Below are 13,106 nucleotides of genomic sequence, written 5' to 3'. Positions count from 1 at the left end.
TTGTCTTTGCTTGTGGAAAGAAGGTCATGTTGCATCCATTACTGAAGCTGTCTTGAGATTTGGTCTCGTTTCAGAGGCGATACAAGATGTAGTTTTCTCCATCTGGAGACAACTTGTCATATCAGGACAGGAGGAAACCCACTAGTCAATATCTGAGACACGCATGTTTTGATGTGGCACGAAAGTCCGAAAAAATACATGTTTCACATCCTGCATAAACACATTTCAGATACTTGCAAGTGGAAGACTGAAGACTGAAGACTGAAAATAGCTGGAGCCATGAGTGCAATGGAGGAGGGTAGTTTCTTCCATAACAACATGATTTCATGTCCCTTGTGAGTTCCATGGTTGGCCACCAGATGTCTGCACCTCCCGGATGTGGTTAGGGCCAAGACTGGATAAATACCTCCCCACGACCGGTAGGTGCTGCCATCTGCTATTAGATCGTAGAGTCTCAGACACTATTTCATGGAGGTCTCTGGATGTATCATTATTTAATGACTAGGTGGATAGAGATAGAGTTGTCTTCGTTTGGAGAAGGATAGTCACCTCCATGACTAAAGCTGTGTGTATCACATCTTTGACTGGGTTGAAAATAGTTGTCCGGGCAGTAGGAGCCACAAGACATTCTGTTATAAGGGTCCTCGAAGAGACTTTAGCCGTCACAAGGACATCTTAATGCATGCTCCCTTCACCATCGGCCAATTCCAAAACTAGTGGGAAGGGGCATGAACTAAGAAGACCTGATATTGGCACTAAAAGCTACTAACTCCCAATTCCATCCTCATTGAAATGGTGTGTGGCAAATATTCAACACTGAGAGGGAGAGAAGAAACGTTAATGATTTGCCTCCTCCTTGGGGATCCCAAAATTGCTTTCACATTGCATGTAGTTTATTTTGATGATTGTTATTATCTGTCATGCAATGTATGGATAATAGTGTACATCCAAAGGAAAGAAATAGGAACTACATGTATTTTACTGGGCAACACCATATTTATTGAAAACCTCGTAATCGGCAGTTACGAAAAGCCTCTTGCTTGTCTGGTTGTACCGCAGAGTAAATGGGTGCCTCTCGTCGACCACTACATTCATCTTGTTTCCCTGAAATGAAATAGATGAATAATTTAGGTCATTATATTGAATTTACAGTACAGTGCATAACTATAGTTCTTATTGAGGGGTAAAACAGTAAAAACGCAATTTGTCTGTAGGTGGCTTTTCATCATCAATTCTACAAAGCAAGGATATATCAGTAATAGTTATCCTTGGGTCTATACCTTCTTATCGCTCTTTCTCAGGAGGTCTCTCCGATTAAGGCCCTCGTCCCTCCCCCAGAAGTTAAACATGACCTCAATCTTCTCTCTGCTGGTGATGGTCAAAGTGGTCGTGGTCCTGGTTGATGTTTCTTGGGTCCGGTAGGAATTTGTTGTCATGAGTAGACGGACCTCCTCAAACACACTCGATGGTACATCACTGTAATAGAAGAAATTGCAAAGGTTAATAAGTGGTAATTCGTTAGGCCTAAATCCCAAAGTGCTGAGGTCAACAGTTGTCTAATTGTCTGTTGCCGGAACCCTACCCAAGGCTTTCAAACTTAGCCAGCCTATTTTTTCAAAACTGTTTCATCAAAAGCCCAAACGTTACCAAAGTTCACATAGGCATACGGGTACGTAATTTATTATACTAGTACTAGAAGTCATCTCGATCATGTCTAATCATAATTTTTAAACATTAATTTGAGATGATGAATAAATATGCGTATGTGTGTACGCACATATAACAAATATGTATATGCAAAGATTTTTCCGCCTCACAGCCACGTATTACTTTACATCGGTCTGTCCAAAGTATCCAGCGGCCTATTTTTGTGAGGGTATATATAAGAAGAACCCTTCGGGGGTGTCCTTCAGTGTGCCTAAAAGCCATTGAGTCAATGTCACTTACCGAGCAATCTGCATACGCCTCCGGGGAGCGTTCAGTCTCATCAAGAACATCATTTTTTTATAGATGAGACCTATTTCACTTAAAACCATTGGATAAACCTGAAATGAATTTAATAACAAGTCTGTTAGCCTATTCATATGGCAGCATTGCATGGGTGAGGCATATAATCCTAGGTGTAGGCCTATGTTTAAATAGATAGGACCTAAACACATCAATTGTTCAATTCAATTATCAAGTTGGCAGAGAAAAAAGATGATCCACTATTTTTCATAGAATTTGAGAGAAGATTTCGTGTTCCGTGTTAGAGAATAGGTGAACAATAGAAAGCCTAAGCTGCTTGAATGCAGGGGCGTAGGCAGGGGGGTGTTCAGGGGGTTCGAATGAGTAAGGCTATGAGGCCTTTTGGTCCCAGCTGCTTCAAAACGAATCCAAATGCATTAGTCGGGAAAAAACTATTTTGTTTCAATTTCTTTTGGGTTCCACCATATATTGACCTGACTACATGAGGAATCTTTATTGAAATGGCTCAAAAGCTAAATGGTTTAATTTTTGCGCGCTAGTCATTTTAAAATTGCCGCCTATGCGTTCCCGCCAAAATCGACTAGTTGCAATGCATCTCCTTGGCAACGTTATCAGGCGGTAAAGGTGATGACGTTACGTCACTAACTTACATTCCATACCAGTCAATGGCTAATCAAAATTGATTAATCGTGTATCTATATGAAACACAAAACAAATATTTATGACCTATTTTTTCTGACCTATTTTTTAGCTCAGCTGACTAAGTCAGCCGAGCTTGTCAAATAAGTTGTTCAGTGGCGTCCGTCTGTCCATCCATCCGTCCGTTAAACCCATGGTGCACATTTTGTAACCGTAAGACCTAGAGACTTCAATTTTGCATTTCTGGATACTTCTGGTCAAACTCTACTTTCAAAACAAAATTTGTCGCCATTCGACCTACTTCCTGCGCGCGAGAGTGCATGAAGGAAACTGGCCTATATCGGCCTAGGAGCAGCAGAATTAGTCGAAATATGCTCTAATATTAAGATAAAATTCTTGAAAATCTATTTTATTGAGAAAAAGTTCAAAATTTTAACAGGAGAGGGCGCTACCTGCCTTTTAATTATTTCTGCCGATTCAAATTCCCGCCCGATGACGTCAGCCATCAATGAAGTCTCCTATTTGCCAGTTCTCAAAACATGGCAGCTGCACAACAAAAGCAGTAGCTCCAGGAATAAATCACTGTTCACTTCAGCTTCGTAATCGATTGTACCCCCACTTTATTGTGTTTTGTGTGGTGTTCCTATTCAATCAACGATGTAAGGCCTTATTATGTTGGTTTTAATTGAGAAGGTGCATTATAAGCGGCGTACGAAATACCGAAGCGGAGACAAAATGGCGGCATGTTGTTTACGCCAAGTGCAATAATCTTGGAGCTCAATGACACTCAAGTACCCAATTTTCTGCTTAAAAAGTAGTCTGGTAGGCGATATTATCACTAGTTCGTTTCAGTGGTAGTCATAAGGTCTTTAGGGACTAAATTCAGAAATTAGTTCTTGAAAATTTGGCCACATTTCTGTGAAAACGATATCAGAAATGCATGCTCTGTTCGCGATGACATCGCCGATGTATTTTGAAGTGGAGAATTCCCACAGTATGTGCAGTGAATCGGCATGATTCTGTTCGCCTATTATGTTTTAGTTCTACGATTCTTTCATGAGTAAAAAGTAGACATTCTAAGCAATACAATAATGTCACTCCCATAAAAAAATTGATTGGAAATTGAGGGAGCTACGGCATTCTGTTCGGCAACTGGCAGCGCTGAAAAAATACATTGCATACTGTACAATACCAAATGGCACATTTTAAAAAGCGCTCATTGGACAACGTAGGGAATCACCAGAAATGACGTCATCGCTGGTCTAAATAAGAAAACTACGGTGGCGCAGTAGAGCACAAGAAAAGGTTTAGCATTAAATTCGTCATTCAAGCTTCAGCAACAAAACGATTTCTCATGAATGATTTATTTGATCATCATCAGCTTGTTTCCCCTGATAGATAAAAAAATGATTTACAATTTCCATCAAAGTTTTCTATTTTGTGTATAGTCACCACATGTTATTTAACTGGCAAGGAGCCAAGCAGTTTTGAATATTCGCGGGAAAATACTTCGTACTTGTAAACGAGGCTATGACAATGAGTATCCTCATTCATGGCATAAACTTCATGTTTCGGTAAATATTTTCATACGATGATTTCACCCGAATTATGGTCAGGATTGAGGAATGAACAGTGGCATAATTATGTCAACCAAAAACATTGGTACCGTAGTGAACGCAAAAGGATATCAAATACCATGGAGCATGCCATTTTCATGCATAATGAACTAAACACCGGGAAGATATTAATGATATTAACTCAGCTGAGCGCCAGGCCCTTGGGCCTCTTGTTCATTTTTTCCACCACGCCTTCTACTTCATGGCAGAATGCCACAAACCTTGCCTTATCACCGGCAGCAATTCGAGAAGAGAGTCCTCTCCGGAAATTGGAGAGAGCTCTTTTAAATTTGGGGCCAAGATTGTCCATTTTTATTGAAATTTTGGAAAGTACTTTATTCCCGCCAAATCCCGGTCTGGGTCCAGCAATGGAAGGGGGTTGAGGGAGGGGGTGGCGGTAGTTGATAAAGTATGGAATTAGTGAAACCTTGGAAACACTGATAAACCTTGGAATATTCAATGTAAACCATGGAATCACTGTGCAAATAGCGCGGGAAATCGGGTGCGTTCCTTCCACGATTTATACCCTCCCAACTGACAGTCTCGTCCCAGCTGACTTTATTGATAGCAATTTGCCAGTTCGTTCAGAAGCCAACATTTTTAATGTGGAGGATGACGTCATCAATTGGCAATGCGCTGTGGTCGTTAAAATATTTTATTTCTCTTCAATGGAAGCAAAAATTAGTTTTATGATTGTTTTGTATTCCATAGACGATAAAGTATTATGCTCGGTACTAGATGCACGAGATCATAGGACAAACACACACGTGAATAAAAAAACCCGCTTAGAACTGGTGACGTCACAAAGATCTCTGCATCCCTCGATGCGTACTGGAAGATGTAAGAAATCGCTCACGGCGAAGGAAATTTTCATCCGCAAACTTCGGTAATAAACATACATGACTAGGCTTCTTTTATTCATCGTTTGTTATAAAATATCAGTCAATCATAGACAATTAGGCCTAGACATAGTCGTCAACCTTATCCATGCATAATGCATGACAGGCCCCCCAACTTCCCAAGCAACTCGTCTGATCGAAAAGGCCCCGTGTGGTGGTGGCGTATTTATAAGCGGAGCGCTATTGGTCCATATTATGGGTGTGTGGTGGGCGTGTCTTCCCATATTTGGGAGATCAGTACTGTACACTGGAGGCGAGGTACAACTGGGTTGTTTTAAAATATAGACTATTGAATCGGATATGCGACAGATTTCTAAATTACCATAAAATTCCGATCTGATCATGTAAGAATAAGCTCCAAATGTTGATTCGTAACCACGTTAGGTTCGAATGGCATTATTTCATGTTTTTATGCATTTCTAGGACTGATTCCAAGGTTTATCACTGGTTCCAAGGTTTCACTGATTCCAAGCTTTATCAACTACCGGGGTGGCCTGTTTCTTTACTCAGTCTTTCAGGGCTAGGTGAAGAGGGGGACTAAACGTTTAGTTCAGTAATATTAGGTACATGCTTTGCGTTCTAATTAGGCAGGCTGGGAACCAATATCATTCACTTTCTCTTTCTTTTTTTCAATGCTACACCCCTTGAATTATAGACTATAAACTCGTCCTGGCACGTCAACTTTCTCAACACTGGACAGCTCTTTTTTTTTTAAGATGAGCATTTTTGACAGTTTTATTACATCATTAGCAAGATCAAACTTCATTATCGACAACTTATAGACCTGCCGGAGAGTGCATCATGCATCACAATCACCCTCATCGCCATCACATCATTGCACGTACATTTTCCATACCATTCGATACAATGTATGGCTCGTATCTCAAAGCACAGCTGCTCGCAATACTACAATGTATCTTTCCGTCGGTCGTCGCGTCACAACGCTCTCCAAAGTGAGGTCTGTGGAAATACAATGAAATGCGTCTTGGCGTAGTGGAGAGTAGTTTAACGTCATGAGCCGAGCCCAGCTTCGGGTTGCGGAGCGTACTTCGGAGCGTAGCTTGGCAACGTTTCGTAGCGTCATTGATGGCGCTGCAGTGAGACAGTGGTGAACCTCGGAACTACGGTCTGTGCAAATGCAACTGATCCTTTGCCCGCTGTGATGGGACCAACTTCCATGGTGCTGAAAGAGAGCTTTCCGAATTGATAATGAATTTGGATCACGAGGAAATCGTCAACGATGCTGCCAACAAAGGCATCACTTGGTGCTTTAACCCACCCTGGGGTTCTCATCACGGAGGACTATTTGAAGCTCTCATCAAGTCTGCGAAAAGAGCATTGAGGGCCATCCTAGGGGAAGCACGCGTCAACGACATAACAAGGAATTACAGACGCCAGTTACCGAAGTGGAGGGGTTGCTGAATTCCCGCCCTTTAACGTATAGTAGTAATGATCCCAAGGATGAGACCGTATTAACCCCAAACCACTTCCTGATTGGGCAGTCCAGTGGGCAGTTGGCACCGAGAGTCTTGGAGGGACTTGCTTTTAATCCGAGACATCGGTGGTGTTATGTGCAAGATTTAGTTTCGAAAGTCTGGCGAAGGAACAAGGAGTTTCTCTCCCTTCTTCAGAATCGAGAGAAGTGACTTGATGAACGGGAAGATTTGCAGGTGGATGATGTCGTTCTGCTGGCAGATCCAACCAACCCACGAGGACGATGGCCGCTGGGAAAGATCGTGGAGACTCTTCCATGTAGCGATGGACATGTCCGCAGCGTGAAGGTGCTCTCTTGTGACAAGGTCCTCATTCGACCCATATCCAAACTATGCAAGGTAGTGGTAAATGGTTCCTTTTACCACGGAGGGGAGGATGTTGGCGCGGAGCCGAAGACAGCGCGAGTCCCGGCCCGGCCGGAAGCGATCGATTGAGTTGAAACAACATCGTGATCTGAGAACTTAGAATTTACCTTTCGCTTGCTCAAAACCTAGTGTTTCTTCACACATCGGAAAAAGTGATCGTTATCATGGATAGATATTCAGATTAATAAACATCTTAAGAACACGGAGGTGAAGTGCTGTATCATGTTTCGCTCAGACATTCACTGGATTAAACTACTTTGTAGGCAATCAGCCTTTTTTCTCGGAAAATTACCGCGTTCTTGATTGACTGCCGAAACCTCGTGCGGCGCAAGTTGATTTACCTGATTCTCAAGGAGTTTCACTCGTCATCATTTGTGTCATTGTTCCGCCGCACTAGTTTGACAATCGTGGATAACTTTTATTGATTTATTGGAAAACCCCGGGGTTACGTGATTTCGTGCGCGCGCGTGTGGTATATATATATATTTCGTCGTCTGTTCTTCCACTAATTGGATATATCGTTGTTTTGAAGACCTGGAGGGATCCGGGTATGTGATTCATTGTCTATAGGATTAATATGTAAAGTCAAGGACTTAGTGAGCCCCCCTTTAGGTCGGGGGAGCTCCCCCGAACCCCCCTACGAGCATATGTTAAGTGCAAGCTCTAACAACTACAGCTGTTACAATGGGGGGACACCCCCCCAAACCCCCCTCCGTCGACATAGGTTTTTACCAGTGCGTTGGGGGGAAGCTCCCCCCAAACCCCCCCGGTGGACAGTCAACTAGCCCTTCTGTGTCATACTGCTGGAGGGGGGGGGTGCGATTGGACCATCCATATAGTTCCTTCCGACACATTTTTGTTTTGGTAATGTAATACATTGTGATTGTCCTTATTCACGGGAATCGGGCGTTTCCAGTGATATACGACACAAATGGGTTGTCCTCATGCATTCACTTTGGAAACGCATTTTAAAATAGATGTTACGTCCTGTTAATGGGGCACGTCATCATCGCGTACATTTGGGAAAAACTCCCCAACGAGACCGGAGCAGACGGCTGAAAGTAGTTTATTTATTGGCCGCTAGGGTGCAGTATGTCGCTCACCCGAATTTTTCACGCAACTTTTGCTAAATAGAGCTAGTTCTGGTTTGTGATTCATTTTGATACTTCAGATTTGGGTAGTAGACCAATATAACTTAGTCGTCAGTGTGGTTTTAAGCTGGAAAAACGTATTTGTTTTTCTTAAAGTGCCTTTTTTGGACGGGTGTGTGCGATTGTTTTGTTTTATGTCACGTGACCTCGACCATGTCGACACAAAATTGAAATAAACCACCCTTTTCTGTCATTATTTAGGACGGATATTTCTCTGATAAAAATATTAATATAATTGGCCAATTTCTTAGGCATATGATGTAGCGAATTCCCATGAAGATTTAACTTAATTTCAACCAATGGGATAGCAACCACCACCGGAAGATCGCGGAGAAATCGGTAAACTCAACGGAGTTAATTCAGAAATTTACCAAAAAAAATTGTTTGTTGGATATACAATATTTACTCTCTTTATTTCACTTCATTTACATTATATACTCCCGCACACACGTGTATCTTAAGAGCCCCTCCTAAAGGGGGTCTTATAAATATACTAAACTAGCCTACATGTTTTCCTCTACGTGTCTGGAGCACTAGGACAGGATCAGAATTAGGACCACACGGCCAGACTCTAGTGATTGAGAACGACAAGAAGGTGAGATAGTGATTTATTTTATTAGAATTGTTTTTGATACAGTCCTCGAGTGTGGCGATAGCAGACCCGCTAAAACAGCGGGGGCATAATTAAATTTTCATGACAAAGGTTTTTCGCTCTGTGGCTCAGTCTAGCTAGTCACGGTTTTAGAAACAACCATCCCGGTCCTCATGGGAATGGAACAGCAATTTCAGATTCACTGGTTGAAGCCGTTTGATTCGAAAATTCACTGCAATGTGCTAAATGTACCATAAAATCTTCTAAAAATTTGAACTGAATTTGACTGATCCTCCGGTATTTTTGTCTGTCCGCTCTCACGGGGGTACATGTGGGTTGCAAGTTCAGTCGGTGAGGCACTTATGGGTTGCAGCGTTCTCCAACCCCATTAATCGCATGGCGGCCCGCCATGGTGAGATCGTAGGCCGCCATCCCGAAAATTTCCGGTGACTCGCCCGCCAAGTTGCCATCCTTTGCCGCCTTGCCGGATTTTTCACCCGCCAAGCCAAATAAATAAACTGATTTACGCCGACAGCTATTATCATCCACCTGCGGCACACCTACAAGCACCCTTGTTTAGTCTACAATCTCTTTTTATCATAATGAAATGAACAGGGCCATTGTGCTCACCTGTCGATATGAAAGGGAGAGTATGAGGAAGAACTTGTCATTGTTAGGGGTTAATCATGCAATAGTTGTGGGATGGTGTGGTTTGTCTTGAAAAAGTGGAGTTAGTCGTATTGTTTTCCGCGTGCACATGTTACTGACGTTGGAATAAGTGAATTGTTATTTGTGGGAGAAGCTGAGAGATGTTTTCTGGCCAATTAAGACGGGTTTACATGTGTCTTAGCTATTCAGTGACTATTGAAAATTAACAGCGCATTTACATTTTGTAAAACCTGCTGTCATTGGCCGAAATTTCAAATGAATGGGATGTACCTGTGGAATTGCGTGTGATTACGCTATCTTGAAAGGAGTATTTATCCTCGGCTTGCGATAAGAGAGAAATGTTGAAAAATATGATACAAGAACAATTGAAGCAAGGAATGCACAGTATAGAATATGATGTACTGAGTAACTAGGTAGCAGTTTGTATTCATTTTTGAGACAATAACATTTACAAGACAGCCCTATAGTCGGATTCATAAGTAAATGTCACTGCCCTTTTGGGCCGCTGCACAAAAACTACTGGGCCGATTTCTTCAAAGTTTGGTTTTTCTTGAATCTAATTTCGGGACCCAAGAGGATTTTCATATTTCAGTAACCGTGGATACGAAATAATTTTTTTGTATGTATTGGTGTAGGCCTACATTGACGTAGTGTATTGATTTTGATATTTTCTCCTCTGTACTGCTTATTTCTGGATGCATTTTGCTGAAATGTTCAGGTTAATTTTTTTTCTTGTGTATCTTTAAAGCTGCCAAGTTTCATTTAGAACTATCCATCAAAAAAAATCGGGCCCTCCAGATTCCCCAAAAATGGCCAAAGGGCTCCAAAGTTGACAATTTTTTTCTTTATAATTTGCAAATCTCTAACCTGGAAATTGTGTTGGGTCCCGAAATAAGATTCAAGAAAAACCAAACTTTGAAGAAATCGGCCCAATAGTTTTTGCACAGCGACCCAAAAGGGCAGTCAGTGACATTTACTTATGAATCCGACTATACTACTTAGGCCTAACTATAAAAGCACTGATGACAGCTGTGCTACATTTTCATCATTATCATCATCTACTTTAGTCAACCAGCTCAGATGACCTTTCTTGGGGCAGTGATCGGTAACGGTGAACTCCTTCCGACCCAACAGGCAAATGTTTACATTCGTGTCTCCGTGTATCATGGATTCATGTGTATACTAACACCGTTGTTGTGTTGACACACTGACTGACTCTGACTGTGTACATTTCTACAGCGACGAAAAACGATCACAAAATGGTTCTTTTTAAGCACTCGTGACATGTTTACAAAAATTAAAGCAAGTGTTTTTAGTAGAGGTTTACCTAATGAGTAGCATCTGGGTGATTATAAACCATTAACTTGTGTTTAAAAGCCCACATTGTAACGAAAGGTTCCGGCTTGACGCTGATCTCCAATGACGGCAGCGGCCATTTTGCCATACTCTCGAAACTTTGGGATCGTCAAATGCAATGGAAATCACATAATTTCTGACACACACTGCTACAATTCATCATTTTATTGTTCTTTCACAGTATTATTACGCCACCCCGATTCGCAAGGCAGCTTGTACCAACTGGCTCTGCATTGACTATCCCCATTCCAAGCCGAAGAACAGTGTGACAAGTTTCTCATTTTACCTTCCAATCACAGTCAAAATTTTCTAAAACAACCGGAAATGAGGACAAACTAATCATCTCAAACCAATCACAAGAATGTAATCAACACATACGACCTCATCCGAAGAGCGGATGATTAAGTTTTAGCATTGATTCAAGATGATTTAATTCCTTCTTCGTCTCGCTTCAAATTCATATAATGGCTGTCTTCCATACTTGTAGTATGCAGATCTAGTGGCGCAGTACAACACTGCGCATCTGGGATAACCCGACGGATTGCCTCGAACCGCGAAATTCAAAACTGCTGGCAATGTGCCAACTGACATTTTTGCACAATACCGCCACCTAGTGATATGAAAAGAAATTAATCTATTTAATATCGAAACCTCTATATCAGGCCGACCTCTAAAACTTCATTTCAAACTTCAATCTGCTGGAATAAAGAAAATGGGCTTTTTAACCTTGACCTATTTATACCTGAATAGTAGGTCACACTGACCTAAATCTGTGTCAACATGTAGAGATGCCCAATAGGTGTCTACATATCAAATTTAGAGAGTCTATGACCAATAGCAAAAAACGTGCCATGATCAAAGAAAATTGAGAGTTCGACCTCTGTGACCTTAAAATGAAGGTCAAATCAAAAACCCGTGTGATATGTGATGTACCTTTATTAGATACACCCACCATAAAATTTTCATCGCTCTAGCTTTAACCATAAGCTTCAAAATGACAAAAATAGGTTTTCAAAGAGCACCCCCTATATGGCAGGCCAGCAGTCAAATTGCGCTGATTTTCATTCTGAAGGAAGGTCTTGCCTAGGGGTACCCACACACCAAGTATGAACTTTCTGGGTCAAGCGGTTTAGAAACGTGCCACGATTTTGTCAAAAGTTAACGACGGACGACGGGCGACGACGGACGCCAGACGCCGCGGTATCGTATTAGCTCACCTGACAGGTGAGCTAATAAAAACAACCGTCCCCGCTCTGCCGCTAGCCGATCGTACAGGTGCGCTTAATTGTACACTCCCTTGACCTCGTTGCCAAGGCTACGGGTGATTGTTATTGGCCGACCGTCGTCTGCCGGAACACGTGGATAGTAATGGCAGTACTTCGGGCAATGCCGTTGAGTTGGGCGCGCGAAGTGGATATCGCTACTGACTGGGTAGGCCTGCATATTTTTATTCTATTGGTTGGAATTGTGACTGCTCGCTCAAAATTTCTTAATGGGAGTAGGCGAACGCTTACATAGCGACTAGTAGCCTACTGCCAGCCCGGCAGTTTTGCGACTTTCTGTCTGTTCTTTCCGCGTCCGGCGCTCAAAGCTTCCGTTGCACACAGAAATGCCCAGTGTTGAAGCTACAATAAAAACGTCAAAATCATCTCCTTGTGTGCCAGGAAATTACGTCTAAGCCTCCCAAATTTTGATATTTTTTCGGGGGAGTATCCCTGGACCCCCCATTTGCAGAACGGCTTACGCCTAAGGCGCTGACTGGCAGGCTTCGCCGCCAAGGCGTATTTCTGAAAGTTGGAGAACGCTGGGTTGCAACCAATAAGTGCATTATTCAAAATAGGTACAATCTTTAATGGTGAGGTGCATCCCACAATAAATTAAGAGACAAGAACACAATGTATGTTTCCCCAGGTGAAATTGTGCAGTTTGGCAAAAATATTAATTGGTGGTGAATTGTCTTTGTGAATGTAAATATACATACATGTAAAACTATTTCAAGACATTGTCTTTGGACTAATATTGTACCTGTACATGTATTTGCCATAGTGTTACAGTTAAATTTGTGTTTTACATATTTCCATTTTAATTATTACTGTTGAAACAAAAAAATTATTTTCTATGAATATAATTTGATAACCAGACTCTCTTGGTTGCTTGTTTCTGTCCCAAATGCATCTGCATTCATCAATTTGCAGGGAGGGTTAAAAATTTCACGACCAAATTTTTTGTTCGTGACCAAGTGGTGACTTCACCTGTTGGTTTGCAACATGGCATGAAAGAATGTTCATCACTGATTTTTCGGACAAAATATATGGCAGGGATATTTTAATCCACTCTCAGAGATCGATATGGGTGAA

General features: G+C 41.9%; 1 protein-coding gene and 1 long non-coding RNA gene across 2 annotated transcripts in view; one reads left to right on the top strand and one right to left on the bottom strand.

Moving 5' to 3' along the window:
• Positions 1 to 978: 978 nt before the first annotated feature.
• Positions 979 to 13,106, bottom strand: part of LOC135503452 (uncharacterized) — a 188,558-nt gene continuing 176,430 nt past the window's right edge. The window contains exons 3-5 of the mRNA XM_064797027.1: positions 1,948 to 2,045; positions 1,281 to 1,476; positions 979 to 1,104 (exon numbers count right to left, since the gene is read on the bottom strand). Of these exons, the coding sequence (XP_064653097.1) occupies positions 979 to 1,104; positions 1,281 to 1,476; positions 1,948 to 2,045 (420 nt within the window). The remainder of the gene's footprint in view (positions 1,105 to 1,280; positions 1,477 to 1,947; positions 2,046 to 13,106) is intronic.
• Positions 8,104 to 13,106, top strand: part of LOC135503356 (uncharacterized) — a 34,220-nt gene continuing 29,217 nt past the window's right edge. The window contains exon 1 of the long non-coding RNA XR_010449892.1: positions 8,104 to 8,727. This is a non-coding gene — a long non-coding RNA (uncharacterized LOC135503356). The remainder of the gene's footprint in view (positions 8,728 to 13,106) is intronic.

Source organism: Lineus longissimus, chromosome 19 (assembly GCF_910592395.1).
Source record: "Lineus longissimus chromosome 19, tnLinLong1.2, whole genome shotgun sequence".
Lineage (NCBI taxonomy): Eukaryota > Metazoa > Nemertea > Pilidiophora > Heteronemertea > Lineidae > Lineus > Lineus longissimus.
Note: the sequence above shows the minus strand (reverse complement) of the source record. Positions and strands in the feature narration are given on the sequence as shown.